Below are 27,621 nucleotides of genomic sequence, written 5' to 3'. Positions count from 1 at the left end.
ATGTTGCCCCCCCTTTCTTCGCAGACAGTGTCGGAACTATGGGATGGGGGCGATTACCCACCGCTAGCGGAGGGAGGAGGAGGGCCGAGGCTGCAGCGAGAACCTACAGGGAGGAAGGGGGAGGAGGAGAAGACGGGTTGATATAACGAGAAGGACACTTGATGCGCAGCGCCAATTCTTTCTCAGTCCAAAGTTTCCGTGCCGTTCGGCCGCATGTGACTTGTTGTTGTGGGTCCGTCCAGATCGACTGAAGGACTGTTTCTCCTCCTGCGCGCTGTGGGACTCTGAGCTGAGAACGGACTGAGAGTTTTCCGATGCAACAGTACATGTATGAGAAAGCAATGGCCCAAGAGACAAGGAACGGTGGAACCTCGACGTTAAACAGCAGCGGTGTTGGGAACAGTAAGAAGAAGTTTCTGGTGGCGCTTGACATCTTCTGCCTCCTGCTGGGTAAGTTGTCCCTAGCGTCCTCTTTCCTCCTGGCTGCTGCAGTCTGAAAGTCTAACTTCTGGCCCACTTTCCTCTGGAAACAGCAGATAAGAGACCGTTTATAATGGCTGACAAATAAAAGCCTTATCACGCTGAGCGTTTGGCCAGCATCTCTGACAGCTCAAGAACTGGAGCTGCAGCATCCTGTTATCATCCGACCCATGCAGACGAGTCCAGTCCCCACCCAGGTTCCAGCTGCCATGTTCATCCGTTTATTCATTCTTCTGATTGTTCTGAAAAGCATTTCAACTGCTGCATGTTCGCCGTGTGAAGAGGAGACGGGACTGGACTGTTTTCTCAGCTGAGACGGCATCCTGAAATAAGATGTTCCACTCACGGATGGAGTGTCACAGCAGTGCGGCGCTGCCTGCAGCCTGCCAGCACGCCTTCAGCACTAATGTTTTCAAGTGTTGGAACCTGCCCCTTTACTGCCCCTAAAATAGCAAGACGCCCCTTCATGTGCCCCAATAACCTCACTCATCTGACCTTTAACCTCCAATGCCTTGCAGGCTGAGCTGCCCATACATAGAGATGGGGGGGGGCAGAGGGGGCGGTCAAAGCTGAAGTTGTGTTTGGGCCGACTTGTTATTCTGCAGGCGTCCCGGTCCGATCCGGCGTGTTTGTGTGCGAGGCTTTGATGGCCGTTTTGTGACTCTAGCTCGGCTCTTTCAGTTTAGAGCTGAAGTGTTTCTCGCTTTTTTTTCTCCTTTTCTCCTCCATCTGCTTTGTTCAGAACTTTTTCCCCACTCTGCCCCGGAACGCAGCAAACCCCTGACCAGCTGCCCCGAGCGCTCCACGTCAGGCTGCTGTCTCTCTTCCCAGCTCCGGCTGGCCAGGAGAATGTGTGGAATAACAGCTTACCCATGTGTCATGGCAGGGGGGGGAAATACCTCTCCAATTTAGAAGAGAGGGGCTGAAAAGTGGGATTTGTGGCCGACCGGGCTTTAGAGGAGCAGGTGGGAGTGACACCAGCAGCTCTAAGTTGAGAAGCTGAGGCCTTAAAAACGGAAAATTGTCTGAGGGAACTGGGTTTTGTGACCCTGCTGTGGCAAATGTTGCAGATTGCCTCCACACTCAGTTTAATGGTGTGAGGAGGAAGCGGATCTGTCTGACAGCGGCAACGTCTACTCGTTAAAGAACCTCAGACGGCGATGCTGCATCTCAGCTGGGCTCCTATAAATGCAGATGCGCTTTGAGCACATGTGGAGCGAATAAACCAATTTCCGTTTGCACGTCTGTCTGCGCTTCTGATGCTGCAGACATTTGGATGTAAACACACGCCATACATGTAAATACACAGGTCCAAACGGGCACAGATTCCACTTTGTTATGCTAAACACAGCCTGGCTGGGCTGCTGGATGATTATTGGTTGGCCCACTTTAGCGGGATTGTGGGCAAATGGGGTCAAATGAGAAGTGAAGGGGGGGGTGGTATTGGAGCATTCTGAGGGGATGAATGTGGGCGTATGGGGGGGTTCAGAGGGGGACGGCCCAATCCACGACCATCTCCCTAAAGGTCTGATGTCCTGAGGCTTCACGTCTTTAGGCACTAATAGCACAGAGACATGAACAGAATGTGGAGCTCAGTAATGCTCAAACACACACAGACCACAAACATTATGTGCTCCTTTCACCTCAGTTCAGCTTCTGCTCTCACTGAGATGCTTTAGCAGCCATAAGACACACGCTCACACAAACACCAAGCTCTCCACACACAAACTTGACAGCACGCTGCAGAATTGCACTCCTCTGTTCCTGAAACACTGTCCAGTTCCTCTGAAAGGTCTTTGTGAAGCCACAGACACTCAGGCCCTCCGCAAACCAAACCTCTAAAAGCAGTTTCCCCTAAACTCGAACAAAGGTTTGCACCGTGCAAAAGGAGATTGTGTTTATGATGCATGGAGTCTCTTTTTATTTGACTACTCAGTTGCAGTAGTTCATCCTAAAGGCCCCCCAAGCCTCATCAATTCATGTGAGACACAATCTGTAGACTAGCTGTTTTCTATTTAACCGCTTTGTCAGGTTATCTATATTATTGACACCTGGAGCAAAAGCCACACGGCTGGCTTTTCATCATCAGAGTAAGGCTTGTGTATTAAACTGTTGCCTACTTCTGCCTGTGCCTTTGCAGTCTGCCTGCTCATTCAAGTGGAGGACTAGAACCTCCACAAGCCTCGGTCACTTCAGCCGCTCAACAAATATTTTCTAGAATGTCCCAAATTCTTCATCTGGTCAAAGAATTATGAGACATCTGGTCTGAGTCGGAGTGAACCAGGGGACACTGTGTGTGTGTGTGTGTGTGTGCGTGTGTGTGTGTGTGTGTGTGTGTGTGTGCGTGTGTGTGGGTGTGTGCGTGTGTGTGTGTGTGTGTGTGTGTGTGTGGGTGCGCACGCTGGAGCGCAGGAAAGGGTGGGAAATGGAAAGGTAGGGTTCGGTCAGACGTAGGTGTAACTGTGAAATGAAATCCTGTTTTTTTTTTGCCCCGTGATGCATTTCCATCTTACTCCCGCTGTCGTTGAGATGGTTCTAGCTGCTCCAGCTGTTAAGGGAGACGAGCGTTAGAGATAAGTTATAATAAAATAACTAAATGAGTCTCTCTTTATTGTTCAATGAATTTGTTAAGCAGATGTAGACAAATCTAATCCAACTTTATCCCTTCTGGCGGTCATGTGTATTCTGGGGGCCATCCCAGTCTCTGTTGGGGTACAGCAGGGATGGTCCATTGCAGGGCTACACAGTAACAGATAACAACACACAATTTAAGGTCACCAATTAACCTAATGACGTGTTTTCAGACGGTGGGGTGATCAGGAAAGCTCAGAGAAAAACCCACACAAGCACAAGGAAAACACACAAACTCCACACACGAAGATCTCAGCTGAGATTTGAACCAGAGGCTTCATGCTGTGAGGCGAGAGAGTGCTAACCACCATGTAGCCCTGAATGGAAGATGTTTGACACGCTGTCCCAGGCAGTTTTCATGTTTGCCAAGCGTCTACAAGGGAATCCTAGTCAAACAACAAGTGTGAGGGATTCTAGCACAAACCCTTTAATTGAAAAGCAAATATTCTCACTGGCGACCCAACAAGGATCCTCCTGACAGGCAGTGATCATGAGTGATGGGAGTAAAAGTCTTTTTAAAGCAATCGCAGTTGTAATTGTTATAGCGTGTTCTTCGGTGTCCCGGTGTGGGTCCTCTTGAGCCCTGTGTGAGGGTGTGGAATGAGTGGACACCAGAAGAACACACTGCTCAGGTGCGGTGCAACAGAATTTAATAAAACGCTTCTGGAAACGCACAAAGAGAAGATATCTTCCTAGTTATTGTGTCCATGAGCTGTCCAAAGAGAGGCGTAACAATTTAGGGCATTTCTCCACACAAAAGTATCTGAAAGGAGAAAAAAAGGGGGTTAATGTCTAAGAGAGAAATAGACAAGCAATTATAATCCTCCACTCAAGAACATTTCACTAAATTAGGGGAAACACAAATCCATCTCACTAATGGATCCAGCACCAGTATAGTTGAGGACAGACGTAGATCTGTGGTCAGAACCCAGAAACCTCATGGAGAGCAGAGCCTTAGCAACAGAAAAGGTTCTCCAGCAGAGATCTGCTCCGTGAAGCTCGCTTAAAGGAAGCAGGAGGTTGATCACCTGACACAAGGTGCTCCATGCAGGGAGGGGTGCAGGATTGGGACATTGTGTGACATTTGAAGAGGGGGTCATGAGTCGGCAGGACGTTGATGAGCTCTATAGAGTGGTGCATTAAAGACAAAACATCTAAAGGTGCACCCGACCTGTCCGCTGTGTTTTCCAGCTGGATTACATACAGTTATGCTGCTTTAGTGGCTGTCCTGACTGGGGAGTTGAGTTGCATCCTGTAGCTGCAGGCTAAGGTGGGGCAAGGTCTCTGTAGGTAATTGGATGCTCTGTCAGAGCAGCAAACTATCAGCTGTAACTTCTGACCAAGAATGAAAAACGTGCAACGTCTGTGTCTTTGTATAGATGTGTGTTAGTGTGTTCCACTTTCAACAGTCACTGTTAAGTGTGGCTGTCTGCTGCTGCAGCTGAAAGTGGGGGCTTGCTGCTGGGGGTGGGCTTCATGAAGTCCGTGATGCAGACGGGGCGCTGTCATTAACATGTGCCAGGCGTCTGTGGGTTCATGTTTGGGTGTGAGTGCATGTGCAGATGTCCCATGTAGTTATGGGAGCAGGCTGAAGACTCAGACTAACTAATCCATGCAGGCCAGACACGTTCTGCTCTTTTTTTTTGCCCCCGTCTTCCCCATGAGAATCCATCAAATTGCACGGTAAAGAAAAAGGACAGCTTTCTCGCTCTGACGGCTGTGCAGCGGTAAAGCCTCTGTTTCTGCTGTCTCTGTCCTAGCTCGTGTATGATTACACATCTCCTTTCTAAACACCTTCAGACTGCTTATATAAATCATTTTGGATTACTGGGCAGGACCCTGCAATCACCTTTTGTTAGTATTCATTTCTGCATGTGTCTTTGTGCTTAGGTTTGAGTCAGTGGGGTAGGAGTGTCTTTCATGACGTTCTGCATGTCAGGCTGTGCATCACAGTTACACAAATTGGAAGTTTTCTGTTGCTTCCAGCTTTTTGTCCCACCGTTCCATCTGTGTGTTTTGGGTGCACAGATTAGACAGGCGAGCCTTCAACAACAATGCTGTGGAACGGGGGGCCTCATTACATCTCTATGTCCCTTCCTTGGGCCTCCCTGCTGTCACACAGGCCTGCCTGTCTGTCGCTTTTTCGCACCGCATCGCCCGCTATAATCCTCAGTATTTGTGAGTGCACATACGCTGTGCATCTAGGGAAAGGGGGGGTTGGGGGGGGTCATTTAGATTTCACTGTTACGTAGAGAACAATGACCCTTTTGAAGCGTCTCAGCATTCTTTGTTCCGTTAACGAGAACCAACAGACCAGTGGCAGACAGGAGGAGGATGAAATAAAGGGGGTAGAGGTGGGCGGGCATCTCCCTGGGTGCCCGCGGCTGCTTCATTACCCTACTGTGGTTTGGGACGTTGTTGCCTCATTCTTCAGTGTATGAAGCAGCACTTATCTGCTCACTCAATCAGCTCAGCATCTTCTCTGTTGCTGGCCTTATCTGGGCTGTAGCGACTGAGGCCTGTCGTGTTTACACACAGAGGCCGGGCTGAATGAGACGGCCGTAATAGGAGCCAAAACCACAGGCGGCATTCACACTGCAGGGCCACTTTGACGGGCATTGTCTTCAGATTTGCACAATCACCAGTGCATGCAGAAGTGAGCGAGATGTTGGGAAGTTATCCAGATAGAGGAGTCTCATTTCAAAGAGTTCCCAGCCTTCTTTTGTCTTAAGGAGCCAAAACTGTATTGTGGCAAAGCAGACACCACCAGATAACACAACAGTTTGATCAGGTTTCCACTTATCCCTTCAGTTTCCCTCATAATCTGATTCTCTCTTTCTGAGCTGTAATCCATCTTTCTTTTTAATTGCCTGTTGTTTTTCTGCTCCCTCAATGTGGACCATTGACTGTAACTAAGAACTGGACTGAGTGACTCCTCCCCTAGGCGTTCCAAACAGGAAGTACCTGCTGGCTCCTAGAAGCCAAAATCCCATAGACGTCAATAGAGAAACAAACAGATGTTTGTCATTCTATTGGTCAGAATAACCATTCTTGCCCTGATAGATTTTTTTAAACATTTTCTTAATAATTCTAATTTTTTTCCCACATCTTTTTCTGTAGTCCAAGCATAGACGGTAAAAACAACAGACAGCTTAACCCCTCTCTTCTTGTGTTCCCAAATAGGAGGTACTATTGCTTCCTGATGCGGGCGCCGCCATGTTGAAACCAATCAACAGTGATTGGTCCGAGTCTCTCTGAGTCATCGAATCTTTGGCAACTATTGTCGCTATTGCCATAGATACGATGACCCAGAGCGACTCGGACCAATCACTGTTGAGTGGTTTTTAACACGGTGGCGCCCGCATCAGGAAGCAATGTTGAGGGATTTCCCCTCAGTTCACGAGAGCCAGAGGTAAGGCCTTTTCTATGGGTGATCCCACAATTCGATTTGTCCGTTATTTTTACAGTCCATGAGTCCAAGTTCCTCAAGTTATCAACTGACCAATCAGACGCCTCATGAAAAGTAGGCGGAGTCTGCTGGTCCCCACGTCCAATGATCAACACGTTTGACAGATTCTCCCCAGGCAAGTGGTAGGGGTGTGGCCTTCCAACAAGCTCAGCTCTGATTAGCAAAAGTGGTTGCCATAGTAATGATGGCTCAGACTGACTCGGACCAATCGCTGCTTACTGACGTTGTCCGGCTCCAACATGGCAGCATCCGCATCCTAAAAATTGACATCATTTGATTGGAGCCAGAAATAAAGTGATTTCTATGGGCGACGTCAGACTCACTCGCTCCAGTTCTCAGATTCAGTCGGTGGTGTGGACCAGAGATGGCCTCACTCAAAGGCCTGTGCTGTGCTGAGGCTGCCCACACAAGTGCCTGCAAGTAAAAGTGCCCCTAGAGAGCATCGCAGCAGATGCTTGTGTGTAAAAGGCATTTATTTCTGTGAATAAAATCCATCTGAGTAAGCAGATGCTTCTGTGAGTGCCCCCACCCCACCCCTGCACCCCCCACCATTCACACAGAGGGAGGAGAAAGGACAGGGATCCTCTCTGCACACCACCCTGCTGACCTCAGCCACTCTAGTGTGTCTGTTTGTGTATCTGAGCATTCTACATGTGTGAGACACATCAGCGGCCCGTGGAAACCGCGAGGCCACCTCTGTAGTTGACACATGTGCAGCAGCGTCCATCCTCATTGCTTCTGAATGTAGGATCTCCAAATTATCATTATAGGATTAGGTATTTGGAGGGGGGTGGGTGTTCCTTTTTTGATTGCAAGGACTGACATGAACCACTGCCATTCCCCTGAAACACCACAGAGGCCCATTCCTACCTCTACAAACTCTACATTACAGTCACATCCATCACCCCTAACTCTTAGCCCTGAAACTACGTCCAGTGTCTGTCAAGAGCCTCAAATATGCAGTCACCTGTCATAAAAGTATCAATTTGATTTTTGATTTGAAATGGTTTATTTCAAGCAATTAAGTAGAAATAATACACAAAAGCAATATAATCATCAGTTATACATTCATACAGTAACTAATCAAACTTAGGATAATTAGACATATTAATAAATATTGCTTGAAAGGGAGTGGAAGGAAGTATTAAAGCTGGTTTGGATGGATGTTCATCTTTATTGATCCTCAGGATATATACACTGATAGCAGAATCACATTTGAGCGCTGGGATCAATAGAAATCCATTTTTTCATTTCTGGATCATATTCCCAGACAAAGTAGGAGTCATATCAAGGAACACATCACCATTTATTCACAACTCAAGTTTTCATGAAACTACATGTAAATAACAGCTTTAAAACTTTGTGGTATTTGTGAAATCCAACATCTTTCTTTGTTTCCTTTTTTCAGTTTTTTTTTTTAACACTTTTAGATTTTGTTTCTTACACATTCAGTGACTCTGTTTGTTGGAATTTTTCTGGCTTAAAGGGTCTAGAATTTTCATAAAAGAATTACAATAAAAATAGACTTTTTTTTTTTACAAAATAATTCGATGTACTAAAAGAGTTTAAGTCCTAATTCAAACCCAAAGAAACTTTCCTTCACATTTTCTTCTGCAAACGTCTCAGTTGGCACATTACAGTCAGGGAAAGTTGTGCTCAAACCTGCCATTCTTCCAAGTCCAATATTTTTCTCAGACTAAAACATTTCATGTCAAATCAGCAACAATTCCACCAAACGGTAATAATTTGTTCTCAGATGCATAAAATGTTTTTTATTACATGACAGGTAGCATGTTGGACATCCCGCTTTATGATGAGAATGTTAGAAAAGCAGAAGTCTTTACGATCCAATGACCAAGTCCGGATTAGCCTCTGCACTCTCCAAGTCCTTTTTCCCCTGGGTTGATCACATCAATCTCTGCAGAGACAGGGAAGAAGTCCTCTGTGAGAGCGCATCATAAAACATCTTCCTCTGTCACGCCTCCCTTTCGTCTCGCACTTCCTGCTGACACGCAGACTCATTCATTCTAATCCCAAAATCATTGTCATTCTGACCCTGAAGGCCTTTTAAAATGACAACAGTGAATCAAAAGCACAAGAGAGTGGAGAGACTCTTAAGAAGGATCTCTTTCACAACAGGAAGGATCATTTCAAGCAAAGATCAGGAGATTTTAAGTAAGTCTTCATTAGCAATGTAGTCGCCAATCTCTGCTCAGCGGAACAGGTGTAATCGGGCGGGGAACTGCTTTTTCCACTTGTGTGGGGGGAAATAGACACGACTTAGCTGTAGCTGTTCTGCTAATAGAACCTCTAACTCACCATTCCAAATTTAACCCCAAAGCCAATCAAATGGATGCTGGTTAGCTAATCTAAGACCCAACAGAAACATGTGATTGGTCACACTCACTACAGAGTGACATGCAAGCCTGCAAGAGGAATCCCTGCATACACATTACACACAGGAACACTGGTTTCCAGAAGGCAGTAGAGTGTGGGCATGTTTGTGGGATTACATACGGAAAATAAGAGCATGGCACTGAGGCGTGCACAGAGTCCCTGCCCTGACCTCTGTAATACAAACACTGATTCAGCCAGGCAGAGAAAAGCCTCTCTCTGACCTACAGTAAGTACTCTTTAGTGGTTTACACTGTTTCTCCTCACAGCCCGTGAAAGAGAGAAATGCATAATAAGATCTGATAAGACAAATAGAAAGGTTCCCAAACTCACCAAGCCTCCCACTTTGGCTGTGTTTTTTATTTTTTTCACCCTTTTTACTTTCTAGCCTGTTTTCTATCCATTAAAGGGACTTTTGGCTTTAAACTCATTTTTTGCAGTTTAAAATCAAAAGCGGTACCTCATACACTCTCAAAGCTCATTACACACACAAGATCTGAGGCAAAGCGGAACACGACAACAAAACTGACAGGTTGAGACGTTTCCTCAGTCAGAACTGAAACTTGGAGAGCTCTAGCCACTTTTTTTTGTCCCCCCTCTTTCAAAGTGTTTCTGACCTCATGACAGTTTTTGATTATTTTTTGATTCAGTGATGCATCACTGGCTTTTTCCAACAACCCAGCCCACTTCTTTACTTTTTCCTCTTCTGACACTCCCCCATGTCTTTACCCTCTGCTCTCTGGGTCACTGGAACCTTCTTAGGGTCACTCTGTCTTTATTCTGGTGGTTCAAAAGGGCCTCTATTCCCCTCGCTGTTGTTTGCAACCAATCCTCCAATGTGCCATATAGTTCCTTCGAGAGCGTATTTTGATTTTGTGTCACGGACTTTGTGAGCTAGCTGTGGTATGAGGAGAATGCCCGCATACCAGCCCATTTTCAGAGGGGAGAACAAAACCGCCTGGCATCTGAAGGCCAAGCTGTGAGCACACTGAGAGGCTTTCATGATTCATCAATAGGTGGTCCGCCGCTTCATCTGCCTTTGCTTTTTCAGTCAATAAGCCGGCCAGATCCAGAGTTTCCCATGCTGTTATCCAATCAGTTTTGCCCCGGAGCACCAATTGGATGGCGCTTTTCTTCTTCTTCTGGTTGGATTTGACCTTTTTCACTGGTCAAATTAGCATTTGAAATTCCTGCTACGGAAGCCAGAAAGGAAACGATGACATGCAAAACTTTGAAGGAAACAATAGCAGATATGAACAAGTGAATAGTTTTGAGCTTTTCTTCATAATTTGTGTGTCATCGGTATTACACCTGCATTGGAAAACTGCACTGCAGGCTGTATGTCAGGCATGTGAAAGCCCGTTCCAGGGCAGCAGCAGCACGTCTACGGCTGGTGCAACACACTGCTATAGCAGCTGTTCAGCTCACTGGCAATATTATTCAAAAACCTAAAAAGAAATGCTCTTTTTGAAAGTTCCACACAAGTTCTGCTGGTTTTGGATGGGCATTGTACGTTATAGTCAATAGCTGCTTATGAGGCTAATGCCTGGCTTTATGTGAATGCAGTCAGTCATCGCTAAGAGGAAGCAAATGACGTCCATCTGTACTGGAGAAGGGTTTCTAATGCAAAGTGGAAACATGTTTATCTGAATCCAAAAGACAGAACAGAAGACATGCCTCTTTTAATCAGAATTTATTGTCTTTTTTTTTAGCCTTAGCCACATTAAGAATGCAATTGCTCTCGACAACACTTTGGTGAAAATTGTGTGAACCTCACAACAGCGAGTGTAAGTGTCACAAGCCTGTATGGGAAATGTGGTTTGTGCTTTTCTAAAAATGAATGCAAGTCATTACTGTCAATCGCTGTGTTTTACAGGACAGACGAGTTACATCAGCTTCAGCTCACATCTCTGGTGAGACGACAGCTGTGCTCCTCTGAGCACATTAGAAACATTCATGAGCGGCACATCGCTGAATTTTAGCCAAAGCCTGTGTGATGTGAGCTAACCACAAGAACTTAGTGTGGGAAGAGTTTCTGTGCCATCTGACCCATAATGTATACGTTGGTTTGTCTGAGGCAGCAATTCACGACGCCTTCATGTCTTGAGCTCACTCTGTTTATGAGCACATACTTGTGTAAAAAATGTTTTGGACTTGGGTGGAATTGATTTGGTTTTTCTTGGTATGAGTGCTCTTTGAAAGCACTCATTAATACTTAGAGACTCACAGGCCAAGACTTTGTTTTATTGTTATTGGGATACGATGGATTTCCTTTAATGTACATGGTCATACATTGAAAGAATAGATTTGGAGATCTGTACGCTGCAGCCATGCTCTTAACCGTCTGTTTATATTTGACATATTTGAACAGTAATTCATAAAACAGACATTCCTGTATTTCTTTTGTACTTCTTCCATTTAGCGAGTTTGTTCTTACTGCTTTACAGCTTTTTGTTGAGAACAGGAGAAGCTCTACTGAGAAAAGAGCTTTGCACAGCAGTCATTTGTCGTTTTTGTCATTCTGTGTCTTTCTTGCAGGTAACAGGTAAGGGGATTTAATATGGTGGAGCACCTTTTTATTTGAGGTCTTTCTACAGATGGGACAGAGTGTATGCACTGCTTAATACAAATATCCATATGTGTGTGCGTGTGTGTGTGTTTGTGTGTGTGTAGCCATGCTGCCGACCCTGGTTTTGCATCACAGCTTTATTCATCCATACCAGAGGGGTCTTTACTGCAGTGACTCCAGTCTGAAGTACCCCTACAAGAGCAGCACCATACCCTCCTCAGTGCTCCTTATAGTGGGGTTGACACTGCCCGTGGTGTCCGTAAGTCTCCTCGCCAGAAAGGCCGCTCGGGTTTGACGTTTGTGATGTGGCAACGGAGGAGTGACCATGTTAGAGAAAACACCAAAAAGTTCCCGTCTGGGTTTTTTTTGTATCTCTACAAATGTCACTCCTTCGCTCCAAGCCGTCAACACATGACGTCCTCAAACCCTACTTGTTTCCGATGTCCCAGGATGCCAGCATGCTCTTTGTGCGGCTGCTATTTTCTCCTGTTAATGTCTGTGTCACTGACCAGGTGCTTTTGTCTTCACATTCTCTTCTCACACACCCTGTCCTCTCTCTCTTTGTGTCTTTTGTAGCTAGCCTGCCTTTCCTGATCATTGAGACTAGCACCATTAAGCCGTACCAGCGTGGGTTTTACTGTTCGGACGAGTCCATCCGCTACCCCCAAAAAGAGGGAGACACCATTAGTGATGCCGTGCTTTGTGGGGCTGGCATTCTTATTGTCAGCTTCTCTGTAAGTCTAAATCCACACCTGTCTCTGCCATCAGTGTAACGCCTTTGCTGCTTCCTTCTCCTCAGACTCCTGGACACCTAACCGGCACCTCATTTAAAGTTTCGGTCAACTCCTGTCATACACTGTGTCTCACAACATCCCCCATTCCCTGCCTAATGTGCTCTGTGTCGTCCCCTCCCGACTTCATGACAGTTCTGATCACTTCTCTCATTCACACTCCTAACAGATTTTGTTTGTCCTAAGATTAGAAAATGTATGTGTGCAAAGACATCAACACTTAGGACCAAAGAGAGTTTACAAGGTCCTGGTCCTCCTTCCCACTTTGATCTCCTTTGCTGCTGCCGATAGCCTGAGGTGTCACACTAGAAACAGCACAAACCTTTCAGACTAATAACTGGGCACACGTTCTCAAAAGAGGACTGGCTCCGGCTTTGTGTCAGCAGATTAAAGTAGGTCAGGTTTAGCAGAAAGACATGACAGTGAAACACATTTCAATGAATGCCATGTGATCTTTATAGCCCCCAGACTCTCTATTGCTAAGCCCCCTCTTAAGCTCCCAGACTGAAGCGTCACCTCAGTGGCGTCTCCGTGCCCTCAGCTCGGTGGGCACACCCACATAAACCCACTAGGGAAGCTCCTCTGCCTGTTAGAACCAGGAAGCTGTGCTTGTGTTTGTTAGGTCCTATACATGCTCGTGTGTCGGCACTGATGGCGTGTCCAATACAGCTGTGTTACATCAGTAGTGTCTGCTACAGCGTTGTGCACTCTCTCATGCACGCATTTACACACATGCATACATACTTGGTAACATTTTGGACCTCTAATTGCCAGGAGAATCCCTCTGGTCTTATTTGGGAGGTGTCTGCACAGCAAAGAAACCGAGATTTTTCCGGCCTACTTAGTGACAACTCCATTAAACGTATTAAACATCCACCTGATCCCAGAGAATCTGATCTCATATAAGCTCACTTTGAAGAAGAAACATCTAGAGAAGACAAAGACCGCAGGTTGATCCAGCCTCCTGCAGCTGGAATTTTCTGATCACAACAGTTCTGACAATAGCTGACTCAATCAGACCTAAACTCTGCAGTATTTGTTTCTTCTTGCTGCTGGTCTGCCAGGCGACCACCCACCATGCTAGTTGTTTGGAGCAGCTGATTGGCTCAATTAGCCCCCTTCTTTCCGTGCAGATTTTGCAGGAAACATTTATAACAGCTCTGTCCAAACGTTCTTTTTGATCTGGCTGAACAACAAAGGCTGCCTAAAGTACAGCATATTGGGTTTAAGGCATCCTCTGATGTTATTTACAAAAGCAGAAGCTGTGTCCTCTAATACGAGGGCTTGGCATGGACCTGGTTAGAGCAGCCGTCTTTCCAAGGAGCCCAACACAACCTAGAATACCTGGCACCTGAGTTAATGTCAATCTTAATTAGGATGGAAAGGAAATGATGATGCACATAAACGTCCTGTGCATCAATCTGTGTCAGCCTGACTCACATACTCAGTCTAGACAATTGGCGATAGCTTTTTTGCTTTTCTTTACCAGTTGCCGTCACTGTTGCTGCATCAGTCTGCATCACAGCACTGTGGTTTTTCAACCTCACTTCCCATCCACAGTGCCTGAGGGAAAGGCAGGCCATGCTCATTGTAAATGTTTGTCTTTGCACAACTCACTCATTCCCCTGCTTCACACATCCACCTTAAAGCCAGACCTGGATTGAAAATGTCCTCATATCAAGCTTTTTTCTAATTGCTTCTTTTTGGCTGTCTGCATGTTCAAACATTTGCCTGTCTGCACCATCAGTTAGCTGGAAGTTGCTCCAGATTTGACCTGTTCACCTGAGAAATCCTTTTTTTAATAGATTATTATCGGAGAATGCTTCAGGATTCATCAACTTCACGAGGGAACCAAATCATTTGTTGGCAATCCTTATGTTGCAGCTCTCTACAAACAGGTCAGTTCTGCTTCTCACAAGAGTTTGTTACAAACTTCACCAGAGCTTTTTCTGTTTAACCCAGAAAAAGATGATAATGCAAACAATAGAAATACAATGCATTGCTTTTTACTTCAGTGTGCTAGTTCTGCCTTCAGACTTATTGTAGTGGACTGTCTGGTGGATCAAAAGAGCATCAGAAAAAAGGGGATTTTCAGGATTTTAGAAGTGCTGAGCTGGGCAGAGGGCAAAAGTAGGTTCCATAGAAAGCCAACGATCTGGCAGTAGGTCAGTGAGTGAGCCGACCTTTTCCACTGCTGCAGGTGTGCAGGAGGCATGACCCAACCACGGACATCCAACCCTCACTCCAACCCAGAAAGACGGAGAAAGACAGGAAACCAAACAAAACTAGAGCTTGAAAACACAAAGGATTTGTGTCTTTGTAGTGTTACAGTTTAAAACTTCAAAAATCCGCTGTAGACTTTGGAACAACAATGCAAACCTACAAAAAGGCTTTGAATATTTGTTGTAATCTGTGTTAACATATGCATAATTATTGCACAAACACTATTGCACTTTCACTAAAAATGAATGAAATGGTGGTTATGCCTTACTAACTTTGTGTTTTCCTCCCGTCTTCCAGTTAGGTGTGTTTCTCTTTGGCTGTGCCGTGAGCCAGTCATTCACAGACATCGCCAAAGTGTCAGTGGGTCGGATGAGACCGCACTTCTTGGATGTGTGTAGGCCAGATTTCTCCACCATCAACTGTTCGGTTGGATACATCACCAACTACACCTGCACTGGTAGAGACAGCGAAGTACAAGAGGCCAGGTTCGTGACCACAAGTACTAAACTGTAAAAGGTTCTGCTGGAATTTTTACTTATGGAATTCTTTTTCCCTGCAGGAAATCCTTTTTCTCAGGACATGCGTCTTTTTCCCTGTATACCATGCTCTACCTTGCTGTAAGTAGTCTTTACACGCCTGCCAACATGCAAACACACAATCATTGGACAATTGCTGACAGATTGTAGAGGGACTTAAGGAAAAAGGGCCGGCCTCTGATTATGGGATTCACTGGTGGAGGAAACCTCAAAAAGAGAAAGGTCAAGACCGCTCTGCCGGCTTCATGGCTGGGTTCTAGCCAGCTCCCAGTGAGCTTTAACACCTCTAAATATAGTCTCACAGATCATTTCAAGAGTAGTGTCTCATTTATTTCCTGCCCTCTGTTGCTCTGCACAGCACACTCGCTTTTGTGCTACATAGAAGAGTGGGTGCTTTGGGTTAGCCCTTCTGCAAGGTGGACTCGGTTCTCACAGTGGATTCTGGTGTATTGTGTTCTCTGCCAAGCAGTGAGAGTGCCATGTGGGTATTTCCCAGCCTTTGGGTGAACCTGCAGCCCCAGTCTGGTCAGAGGAAAAGATGGAAAAGAGCAAGGGAAAATGCAGGGAATGAATGGAGATGTTCTGCATCCAAACCACATGGTGACACACTAGTCAGAGAGCAGTGTTCCACTTGTGGCAAACTCAGAACTGATGCCAGCTCTCGATACACGGAGCAATAGCAGATGAAGGAGTGGATTACAAAAGGATGAAACCCACATCAGGGGTTTCCTTCGGAGAAACAGGAGTCAAATGCATTTTGTTTTTCTCAGTAGAAGAAAAGCTAATGCAGGGACGAGCTCTGGAAAAGAGAAAAAGGGTGTAAAAATGGGAAAAAGTTACGGATTTGTACAGTTCCATCAGATTTACAGTATTTCCTCGTTGGTTGTGGGCCTTATTTTTCAGGGGAAAAATAATTAGTAGGATTACTGATGTTTTAAGGCTGTAAAACTCCTCACTACACACTTTCTACACTTTTCTCAGACAGACATGAACATTTTAACACTTGTCTCCCTGGTTTGAACTCTTAAAGTTAAAAAATAGAGAAACAATTCCAGGATTATAAAATGAAAACAAAGATCTGTTTAGATTAAAGATTGTTGTGGGTTTGGAGAGCTGACAATATCTGTACAGCACGGAGGAGATTGATTGACAACGGTTAGCAGCCAATCAGGAGGCAGAACACAATGCACTGAGAAAACAAGCACAAAAACATGCAAAATCTGCTGTGAAAGGCGAACCACAATATATCAAGGAAACACTACCTGGATCTTAAAGTTATTTTCACATAAAGTATTTAGTGAAAGGCTGGACACATATCTGATCTTTCTTTTTGTTGGTTGTTTCCACAGATCCTCAGTGAACCTCAGAGCAAACAGTAATTAATTTAATAAAATAAAGGGTTTTAAATGTACCATGAACCACTTCAGTGCACAAACTGCTGTCCACTTGTCATTCTCCATGAAGGCTCGGTAAAAACACTATCAGGTCTTTGTTTTGTCTTCATTAAAAACTGTCCCCACAACATAGATGTCAGTAGATCTTTTCATGCTTGGGTTTCCCCCTCAGCCTTGACTGCTCTGCTTCTTTTTCCTTTACCACACGCATACTGAACACAAAGGCTTCTGCCTCACGCTCTGACCACAGCCTCGTGTCATCTGCTAAAAGCTGTCTGTGATGGTGATGCATTGTATTTCCATGCATGTCTTAGGGTTGAATCTGCACATTATGTGGTAAAAAGTGGCACACAATGAATAGTACAAACCAGATAGCATTTGCAGAGCCCACAAGCAGGAAGCAGCTGCTGTGCATTTCACCTAATGTGTTCTGTGCAAATAAAGCCAATAACAGTTTGTGTTTGTGATATAAAAGGTCTGGACCACAGCTATGCTTTGAAGTGTAAGAAAAGAAGAAGGAACGGCATGGAACTGCAACTTATTCTCTGTTTCTTTGTCACATTGTTGTGTTTGTTTGCGATTTCTCTGGTTTAACACGGACTTTGACTCAGAGCTGGAGAAACAGAGCCCAAAAGTCTCATTGGAATGCTTGTGAATTCCCCAAAAAACCACGGGACTTGGTGTTGCTCTTGTTTCTCCTGTCATGGGAACATTCCAGGCTTCTTTTGTTCCGTTTTATTGCAACATGTAATTGTTAGAAACACATTTAAGGAGCACAAAAGCAAAAATCGGACTCAGAGGGAAGTTTTGACAGCCGTCCTAATCACTTATCACGTGTTTGCTTGTGCAGCTTTTGCTGAATTAGGGTTGAACGGGGTTATCAGAGCATACGTGTTACCCTCCAGCTAGATAAGGTCACACTGACAGGCATGTCACTGAGACTCCTTGTTTTGGCTAAGTTAACTTGTTTTGTTTTTTTCATCAAAGCTTTCTTAAAGCTAAGAGGTCCGGAGGTTATGCTTGACTGCAGGCTGTCTGACAACAGTTCTCAACGGTGGCCCTTGCCCATTACCTGAAACCTCACATGCAAACATCAAAACGAAAAAGAATGGATGGGATGATTTCCTCTGCTTCCGCTGGGAGAATAGCAGTGATAGATTGCTGCAGAGGAAGCGTGAAGGAGATCCACATCTACAGGGTCTGGCTATCTATGGTTTTTTGATTATATGGGAGCAACATTTTGAGTCTCAGACAGTAGGAGTGTTACTGGGGCAGAAACACAGGTTGTCTGCAGAACCCAGGTGGCATTCTCCGCTCTGCATGCCAAGCTGAGGGGGAAAAACAGCAAGTCTGGGTAAGAAGCTGCAGCCTTAGTGAGTGATAGTGACCTTGGATTGAATTATTCCTGTTTTGGTTCCCCTGAAGCCGTTATCATGGCTCAGAAAATGGTACGGTGGAGGGGTTGCATCCGTTTTATCTTCTGTTTGCTCCAAAACACAACAGAGTTGACTACGACTAAGGGTTGGATCATGCATGTTGGAGAGTGTGTGTGTGGATGTAAGTGTGTGTGTGTGCTTGGTGTGCCTATGTGCCTGTGCTGTTTTTGCAGCCTAGATGTAAAAACATAAATCCGTCGTGCTTGAGTCAGACAGTCAGCTGTTTGCATCTGTTTCTTCAGCGCTCTGCCGGTCCTGCCAACTGTGGTCCAGCCCAGACATCCTCAGAAACACAAAACACAGTTCCTGCAGGTGCAGGCATCAAGGAGCAGCTCAAATATCAGCAGCTGTCTGTTTCTGACTAATAAATGAAGCAATGAGGCTGAAAAGGCCTCAGTAGGACTGTATGGATTATGCTTTTTTTTTCAGAATCCTAGTCATCACTATTGCTGTTAATTAATATTCCTCCTCTCTGTGTCGGCAGTTCTATATCCAGTCCAGGTTTACATGGAGAGGGGCTCGACTTCTGCGCCCGCTGCTGCAGTTCACTGTGTTGATGATGGCCTTCTACACTGGCTTGTCGCGCGTGTCCGACCACAAGCACCACCCCACGGATGTGCTGGCTGGCTTCGTGCAGGGAGCTCTGGTGGCCTACGGCATAGTGAGTTAAAGATACATCTAAAGCATTCCCTAATGTGACCGTATGCTGGGGGTTTTGTTAGTGAGGCCAATCCAGTCTTGTTCCATTCTCTTTTGTTTTTAAGAAAACAAAGGGGAGATGAAGAGAATCTGACTCCTTAATGAGCAACACATTGCTTGGAGCTGAGCTCATTTTGAAGTGTGTTTCTCTGCATGTTCTGAAAGTTTCTTCACTTTTTTGGGACATGTCATCACAGCAAGAGCCAAATCATTTTGTAACTTCATCATTACACTAAGCACGAAAGGAGCCAAGGAAAATGGAGTCTGGGTCAAGAGCAAAAGTGGGGACGTATAAAGAGAAAAGCAGTGAATCAGACCAAAAAGTTTAGGCTTTGATGCTGGAATGAGGCCCTTTATTAGTTCGTTTGCTTTCACGCTCGCTCTGGTTCCATCAGCTTAGTGGGCTCCTGCAAAACCCTGCTGCCTCTGGCAGAAATATGGAACATGAATGTGGAAAGAATTAGCTTCACAGAATTAAGCAAGAGCTTGGAAGTGGCGCCTTGGCTCACACAGGCACACCATGAATCACACACAGCATGGCCATGCGCTCCAATCTCTGGGTTTGTTAGGGATTCCTGGAGGGAAAACAAATGACTTTCATACTGAAAGTCTACCAGCTGGGTGTAGCTCAGTCTATTTTCTAGCTTAGTCTTGTAAACTCACTAAATTTAAGCAAGAAATGTGCTCAGGTTGTGAACTTGATGGCAAAACCTGCAGTTCAGACGGAATGAAAGTGGCAGGAAGGTGTCGGAATCTTTCCTCAAACAAGCGTTAGCTGAATCAAACCAGCTCTTCCTCCAGTCTCCTGCTCACAGGAAGACAGCACTATCACTTTATTCACAAACACATGGGAACACACAACCAAACCATGCCAACTCAGGCAATGCGGTTAGTTTTACAATCCTTCACACCCCCTCTGATTTGCCCCGTCTTTGGAGAAACACATCTGTAAACACTTAGCTTGGCTGCTTCAGCCTCTCAGCAGGCCGCGGAGCAGAAAGGACCTGACAGCAGATGAGTGGAGGCAGGAGAGAGGAGGTACAAGTGTTGGGCTGAAGGATTAAATCACGGTGTAAACATCTTTAGATCTTCAGGCAGCAGCTGCTGGTTGGATTTTCCTCAACGATAAATGGCATGTGCTTGAGTAGCGCTTTTCTACCTTCCTCGAAGCCCAAAGCGCTTTACAGTCCCATTCACCCATTCACACACTGTCGAACACTGGCGCCAACCTTCCACCAGAGGCAAGGTGGGGTTCAGTGTCTTGCCCAAAGGCACTTCGACGCAGGGGTAGGCAAGGGGGGAATCAAACCTGCAATCTTCCGATGAGAGGTCAACCGCCCTACACAAGCACAAGTTCTGACTTTGAGATGATCAGGACCAAATGTTTTTTATTTTTTAACATCTACACTTTCCTATAGGAGCTGTTGGTGAACAGTAACCTGTTTTCGAAAACTGAAATGAAATTGTATTATAAGAGCAGTTGTGGTGCAGAGGTAGAGTGGCCAACCTCTGATTAGAGGATCACATGTTCCGTTCGCGCTCTGCCCGCTCATGTGTTGCCAGGGTATTGGATGGAAGAGTCCGTCCGGTAGTTGAACCTCAGATCCAGGAACAACAGTGCGGTTTCCGTCCTGGTCGTGGAACAGTGGACCAGCTCTAAACCCTTTTTAAGGGGGCTGGAGGGATTGTGGGAGTTTGCTCATCCAGTCCATATGTGTTTGGTGGATTTGGAGAAGCCTTTTGACCGCGTCCACCATAGTATCCTGTGGAGGGTGTTCTGGGAGTCTGGGGTCCGGGGAGCCTTACTGAAGGCTGTCCGGTCTCTGTATGACAGGAGCAAGAGCTTAATTATCTTAGTCGAATTAAGTCAGACCTGTTCCCGGTGCATGTTGGACTCCGGCAGGGCTGCCCTTTATCACCGGTTCTTTTCATAGTCTTTTGGAAAGAAATTTCTAGGCGCTAGAAATTCTGGGGGCTCTGGCTTGGGGACCATGGGATTTCTTCTCTGCTCTTTGCAGATGATGTTGTCCTGTTGGCTTCCTTGAGCCAGGACCTCCAGCCTGCATTTGGGCGATTTGCGGCTGAGTGTTGAGGGTCAGCACTGCTAAATCTTAGGCCATGGTTCTTTACCAGAGAAAGGTAGTTTGCCATCTCTGTGGGTGGAGTATTCCTGCCCCAGGTGAAGGGGTTAGAATATATTGGGGTCTTGTTCACGAGTAAGGGAAGACTGGAGTGATCTATTGACAGGCGGATCGGAGCAACATCCGTAGTTATGCGGTTACTGTACCAGTCCGTCGGGGTGAAGAGAGATCTAAGCCAGAAAGCAAAGCTCTCAATTTACCGTTAAATCTTTGTTCCAATACTCACCTATGGTCATGAGTTCTGGGTCATGACCAAAAGAACGAGGTCCTGAATACAAGCGGCGGAAAGAGCTTCCTCTGTAGGGTGGCTGGGTGCTCCCTTAGGGTGAGGAGCTCGGTCACCTGGAGAGAGTTCAGAGTAGAACCGCTTTTCCTCCATCTCCAGAGGAGCCAGTTGAAGTGGCTCGGGTGTCTAGTCTGGATTCCTCCTGGACGCCTCCCTGGGGAGGTTTTCTGGGCATGTCCCACTGGACGGAGGCCCCGGGGGAAGACCCAGGACACGCTGGAGAGACTATGTCTCTCAACTGGCCTGGGAACTCCTCGGGGTCCCCCCAGAGGAGCTGGAGGAAGTGGCCAGGGCGAGGGAAGTCTGATCATTTTTACTTAGACTGCTGCCCCCACGACCCGGTCCTGGATAAGCGGAGGAAGATGGATGGATGGATGGCTTTCCATCAATATGTTGTTAGTGGTTGCCACAGCGAATCAGCTTTCACTGATTTACACAGATGACTAAAAGGAATGACCCTGGGAGTATTTCAGGCAGACAACTCAAGCAGTGCGTTTACCTGGTTACTCCTCCCTGTGGGCAGTTCAGTCTAATTACGTCACCTGTTCAGCATCCTACTTAAGATTTAGGTGTGCGGTCCAATCCTCTTCTTCCATTTCCGTGAGCTCTGCGTTCATCACCCTCCTCCCTGGCTTCCACCTGTGATCTCAGTTAGGGGGTTTCTATGGAGATCTTTGTTTTATGTATCTGAACGGAGCCTTATGCCAAACTAAAAGAAATATGGAAATGAATCTTCTGTACTTCATGAGTTGTCTGACTGAAATTTATTTCAGAACAATTGACGTGCTATTTCTACTTTTGCTCTGTTTGTTTCAGAAAGGTGGTTTCTCTGAATTTCTGCATGTTCACAGTAAAGCATAGATTTGTGGAACTTTTTTCAGTCAGATTTTATTTTAGATATAAATTGTCACACTTTTGTCCACCGTAGTGTTAGGACATTTGATAAGCACCAGATTTCATGTGAAAACAGACCATATATTTGTGGTTAAAAAAAAAAAAAAAATTTTAACCACCTTCGTAAAAAGTTTTGACCTATTTAGTTAAATGTCAGTTATTTTAATAGACACAAACCAAAGCTTTTGCGGTTTGTTTCAGTTTTAGTCATTTAAAAGTGAGAAAGTGCTGATTGCAACCCGAAACAATGGGGGCTGGAGGCTTTGTATTGCGTGTGTCAGGGGCAGGAAGCGGAAAGGTCACGATAAGCGCTCTGCCATGGCAGTGCAGGGGTGATAGGTTGGGGGCTGGACGATGCAGCAGCCAGGTCAGCTACGATTGGACACAGATGGGAAACCAGCTCAGAGTGTTTCCCAACAAGAGCTTGCGTGACACCCAGAGATATGACCTCACATCCTTTCTGCTTTCCCCATGGGTGCATGATACACAAGATAATTGCAGATTGACAAAAAAGGGGGACTCCATTTGAAGGGGACTCATTCACCTACACACCACCCACTAGACTACTTTGTGGTCTGTTTTTGACGAGCAGGTCAGAACAAGTTACCGTCCCTGGCAGCATGTAGTCAGGTTTCTGACTTCATCCCCAATATTTAGGCAAACTTTGCTGATGTTTCCTTAGATTAATTTTTCTTCTTCCTGAGCACTAAGAATAGTAGTTATGAGCTTCTCAGAGGACCGGATGCACAGTGGGTTGTGCGACAGAGTTTTGTGTTGAGTAGCAGCTCTTCCTCTGTCACCCCCCTGCTTCTGACCAAGCTGCTCTTGGCTGAAATGTTTGGGTTTTGTTCTTTGTTCAGCAATTTCTCTTAGAATTGGTCGTCCAATTCGGAGAGAAAACGTTTCCGTTCATGCCCAGTGTTCCTGTTTGAAGTGTGAGTTTACCAGAAACCTCGAGAAGACATTTCACGTTGGCTTTTCTGCCTTCTCCTTTCCCTGTTTTCACGTCAGTGCCAGCCTGACATCATTCCATTTTAGACGATTTCAAGGTCTGATAAATGATTATGAGCCAAACTTACATCACTTCCTTCCGCCAGATTACTCATCCCTTCTGGTTTGGAATGGCTGTAGGAAATCATTGGTGTATTTTCTCCTGGTGACGTCATCATTTATGTAAACTTGTTCTGTTGTCAGCTCATATCTCTTCATACAGACAGCAGAACAGGCAGCACATTTATTAGACGCCTGTTTAGACCTGCCGCCCGTGATGACGCTGAACGGGCTCCTTTTACTCACGCATTCCTTCTTAATCACTCAGAACACTGTACCTCAGGGGTTCCCGTCATACAGTTTGTCTGTTGGAAAGCATCAGTGAGTTCATGCAGGTCAAAGGCTTGTTCTCTTCTCCTGATACGTAAAAACTTTAAAAAAAGTGTTCAGATAAGTTGCCTCATTAAGATAATCTTGAATAGACTGCGAAATATTCTTAATATGTTACTTGGAATGAATTATGCCAACAGTTCATCTTTATTTTTTCTGCTAGTTTGTTCTGAAATATGTGATCTTCAACCAAACCCAACTATTACCTCTACAAATCAAGCATTTTTTACCCAGTTGACTACATTGTTCTGGTCAAATTGTTTTCTCACAAGGTTTTTGTAAGCCGGTTTAGCTCGTGCTGGTTTGCGGCGCCTTCCGTCCATGAAACCAGGGTTCGACTCCGGGCTGCTCCCTGTTCCCTTCTCTAGCTCTGTGCCGGTCCCAAGCCCGGTTTGAGAAGGTTGCGTCAGGAAGGGCATCCGGCGTAAAACATTGCCAAGTTTAACATGCGACTTGTTCGCTGTGGCGACCCCTGATGGGAGAAGCCGAAAGAGGAAGAAGAAGAAGAAGTGTTATCTTAGATGACCCCCCCCCTTACATTGACGTGTTCTCCCTACCATGACAAAGGTGGATAAAGGTGGAAAGATTTCATGTAATCCATGGACACCAGTGAAGATCACAAATCATTGAAGAAAAAAGGTTCAGAGCACTGTCTAGTGGGTCTAGATGACCCAACTCCCAATGTTAAAGTGCCTAGGATAGCACAAGGGTTACATGGGAGACAATTAATCAAAAAGGGAAAAACAAGACCGCTTTAAGAGGAAATGATGTTTGTTGTAATGCCACCATTTTCATTTGATCTCAACGTCTACAATTAAACTTTTCATCGTCACTGAAGGTGGTCAGATCTGCTCTTTGTGGTCACGTGAAAGTCGTTTTCCCTTCGTCTTCCATCAGTGCTTACTCCTGCTCTGTTTTAACTATGTACCCCCCCTCCCCCCTCCCCAGGTTTATTACGTGTCAGACCTCTTCAAGCCCAGGGAGAAGGTGGTGACGCCCCCGCCCTCCCCCATCAAGAAGGAGCTGCTCCCTTCATCCGACATCATCGAGAGGAACAACCACCACAACATGGTGTAAGGGAAGGCCACGCCCTTCCTGTGTCTGAGGAGCCAATCACGGAGCTGCTCACCTCCCATCGGACAGTAGAATGTAGCAACAAGAGACTAGCTGCTTTTTAAACGTCACCCCCCCCTCCCTCTGCACTGCCCAAGGAGGCAGACGGGGGTGTCAGATTTAAGAGATGAACAGCAAAATTCCAACCTGACTATCCAGGATTGATTTGTACTATTCTAAACCTGTGAGCCTTTCATCATCTGCCCTTCTAAGCACAAAAAGAATCAAAAAGTGACGAATCGACGGGCATAGCTGGGGGGGCCTGATGGAAGGATAAACCACACAGAGGGAAAACACTAACGAAAGAAAGGCCAATAAAAAGAAAAAAATAGTCTGATTAAAAGAATCAAAACCAACTCTGTGCCTGACCGGAGAGGGATGCTCCTCCTCTAAACTCTGTGGCCTTGAATCACCTCAAACAATGTCCTGAACTAAGGAGGGGGGGGGGGGGGGGGTTACTGCATGGAGGAGCAGAAACAAATATTAACAGAGCAGAAAGATAGAACTTTTAGCACTGTTTTCACTTCACTTCATCACCACTTGCTGCCTGAGGTGTTTGACTGACGGGAGGTTGATGGTGCTGACAAGAGACAGAAGCTTCAACTCTCCAATCATCTCCCTTCAGTTTGGGTTTCTAAAGGATCACACACTTCTCATTTCCACTAGTTCTAAAACAGAACGGCGTCCTCTCAGCTGAGATGCCTGTGTGGGGGTCAGCACGTCAGCCTTTGGTCAGTGGACCCTCAGAGCAGCCCAAACCCGGGAAGTTGCAGTTTTTGAGGTTAAACTTGGTGAAGGGGGAGAAGACTCTGTGGAAAAAGGAAGGCTGAGCTCTACGCCTCCCCACACACACCTTAGAGGTGGGGCTGTGCCACTGACCTCCAGGTGTCAGAGCATCTGTCAGGATTCCTAAACAGGAAGGCTGTAGGTGGACGAAGTGAAGGGGTGTGGCCTGTCACCACTGAGAAGGGGACACTTTACAGCTAAGCTGGCACATTTTTTGGGATTATTTGGGCTCTTTCTGCTGGCAGGAGGTGCCCACGCCCATCACTCATTGGCGATGGATGTTAGTCTGTGTGTGTGAGTGTGTTACATTTGTGTGGGTACATCTGTCCCTGTACACCTCCTGAGTGGGGCTGCATGTGTGCATGTCTCACCCCAGGAGCCCCCTCCTGATAAACGGTGTGGGTGCGCGCTTGTGTGTGTGTGTGTCATTGTCTGTGAGGAAGCAAACTAACAGGTAAATGTTAGAAAAACTGTGGATCTTAAATGTTTATGCTATGGAGCATCTTTAATCTTGCATGTTTAGTGTGTAATCACTATCAGCTGTGAAGCAGCACACACACACACACACACACACACACACACACGTGTCCTTTTTATTTATAGCCTACTCAGAAATCCTCCTCCAAGAACCTGTGCCGCCATGTTGCACAGCTCTTTCATCGTGCCGTCCGTCCCATCATTTCACAAACTGTTTCCACTCTTTTTTTTTTTTTTATAAATAATGTATAGATCAGTAAAATTAACTTTTTTAAGATTGTTTTCTTATCATGTTTAGATAAATCCACTATGACTCCAGATCTGTGCTCAATGCAAAAGTGCTGCTTAAAAAAGCATCGATTGACAGATTTTTGTATCAATATAACAAAACTATTGTAGATTGTAATAGCTACAACTGTTATTTACATTAGAAGGAATAAACCTTCAATTGTACTGAAATGCAATATTAGTATTTTTACATTGTCATTTTTTGTAAAGAAGAAATAGTAGTTATACTTTTTTCTGCTAAATGTACTTGGCTGCATTTAATAAGCTTATAAATAAAAAGCTCATCATAAACATGTTTGTGGTTTGGCATATTTACTGGCTTAATGGATGGATTTTTGTTGAAATATGGAGATCACTTCAGTGACCCTGCATCTCACCTCTAGAAAGGGTTAGGAGTGAAGGATGCAATGACCAGCAATCATGCATCTAATAGCCTGTTTGAAATGCCAATCTGGTCCATTTTTATGGTCAAATTTTAGGAATACATTAATTTAAAACCATTTCTAAATAGTAAAGACAGACTATGAGGAGAACAGAAGCCACAAGACACAAATCCATTGAAATAAAGGTGAACTTCACATTTACAAACACAATGTAAATGTGTGAGTTGTGTGAATGTGGCCATAATTACTGAGATGGAACAGAGACAGAGCTGGGAACGGACACATAAGCTTCTGTGACCAACTATGAATAAAGTGAAAGCTAATGATATCAGAGCTGCAGTGGCCACACTTCTCTCTTTAGACCCAAAAGCAAAATAAATTAAAAAAACACCTTTTTACAGGTGCAAAAAACATTTACATGTTTTAACTAATGTCAACATTTTTATGACTGTGTTGTTCGTATGGAGCTGAACTGAACAGACATAAACCTGATTTGAAGCTTGATGAATAACGGAAAAAAATTAAATTAAGGGGGACTTTGCAGAGGCTAGACGCCGGAGGAAAACCCCAGAAAATTTAAAATTAATCCTAAAATTACACAAAACTTTCTAAAGAAGAAAATTTTTATTTCAATGTGGATAAAACGCAAATAAATTCAGTTCCCAAAGAACAGACATAATGGATGAGTTTTTTGGATTTGACCTTGATTGTGTTGGTGCAGGGTCTAAATCTGCCCCTGTTTGGGTGAACAGCTGGCAGTCCCGGGTCGGCCGTGCTGTTCGTAGGAGGTCCGTGTTGTGGTCTTGTTTGGCAGCTGCAGAGCAAAGCTGGCGAAAGGAAAAAGACCAAGGTCCTTACAGAGTTACCGCTCTCAGTCACACAGTGCAGCACGGCCACTCATCCACTCTGATGGCATTACTCACCGTTTACATCTTGATGCTCTGCCTTTTGTAAAACTTCAGTTTCAACTTCCTGCTGGCAGGAGAAAAGCTTTTAGTGAGCGATGCTGATGTTGTAATTGTGACAAACTGAGGAGGGATTAGAAACTCCTTGGCAGAGCGACACGTTTCTCCACCCTGGGTCTCAGAAAAGGTTTTTAAAACTGTGAGAAGTCTCAGAAAAGCCAAATTGTTTACTCCCTTCTACGGTCAAATGTTTTGGACTTTTAAACATCCAACAGATAAGACTTGAAGCCAACATGTTCTATAAGGGAGCTAAAGAACAGCTCGGATGTTCCAGTGGCCTTGAGCA

At 45.4% G+C, this 27,621-nt stretch overlaps 1 protein-coding gene across 2 annotated transcripts; it reads left to right on the top strand.

Moving 5' to 3' along the window:
- The first annotated feature begins 43 nt into the window (after positions 1–43).
- Positions 44–26,278, top strand: plpp3 (phospholipid phosphatase 3). Of its 2 annotated transcripts, none has more exons than XM_004067617.4 (7): positions 44–450; positions 12,120–12,277; positions 14,140–14,232; positions 14,855–15,042; positions 15,117–15,174; positions 18,408–18,584; positions 24,272–26,278. In XM_004067617.4, exons 1-7 carry the CDS (start codon positions 315–317, stop codon positions 24,398–24,400), a joined length of 939 nt encoding a protein of 312 aa, XP_004067665.1. In that variant the 5' UTR covers positions 44–314; the 3' UTR covers positions 24,401–26,278. The 2 variants fall into 2 exon arrangements, with proteins under 2 accessions (XP_004067665.1, XP_004067666.1); XM_004067618.4 differs by lacking the exon at positions 12,120–12,277 and adding an exon at positions 11,648–11,802 and having other exon boundaries at positions 117–450.
- Positions 26,279–27,621: the final 1,343 nt, after the last annotated feature.

This window comes from Oryzias latipes, chromosome 4, assembly GCF_053564925.1.
Source record: "Oryzias latipes strain Hd-rR chromosome 4, Olatipes_Hd-rR_3.1".
NCBI lineage: Eukaryota > Metazoa > Chordata > Actinopteri > Beloniformes > Adrianichthyidae > Oryzias > Oryzias latipes.
This window is presented reverse-complemented; position numbering and strand designations above follow the sequence as displayed.

Bases quoted from the DNA above. Each gene is read 5' to 3' on its own strand.
- plpp3 (XM_004067617.4), top strand. From the start codon at position 315: ATGCAACAGTACATGTATGAGAAAGCAATGGCCCAAGAGACAAGGAAC. The intron at 14,233-14,854 runs GTCAGTTCTGCT...CCCGTCTTCCAG, and splicing joins TTGCAGCTCTCTACAAACAG to TTAGGTGTGTTTCTCTTTGG. The intron at 18,585-24,271 runs GTGAGTTAAAGA...CCCCCTCCCCAG, and splicing joins CTCTGGTGGCCTACGGCATA to GTTTATTACGTGTCAGACCT.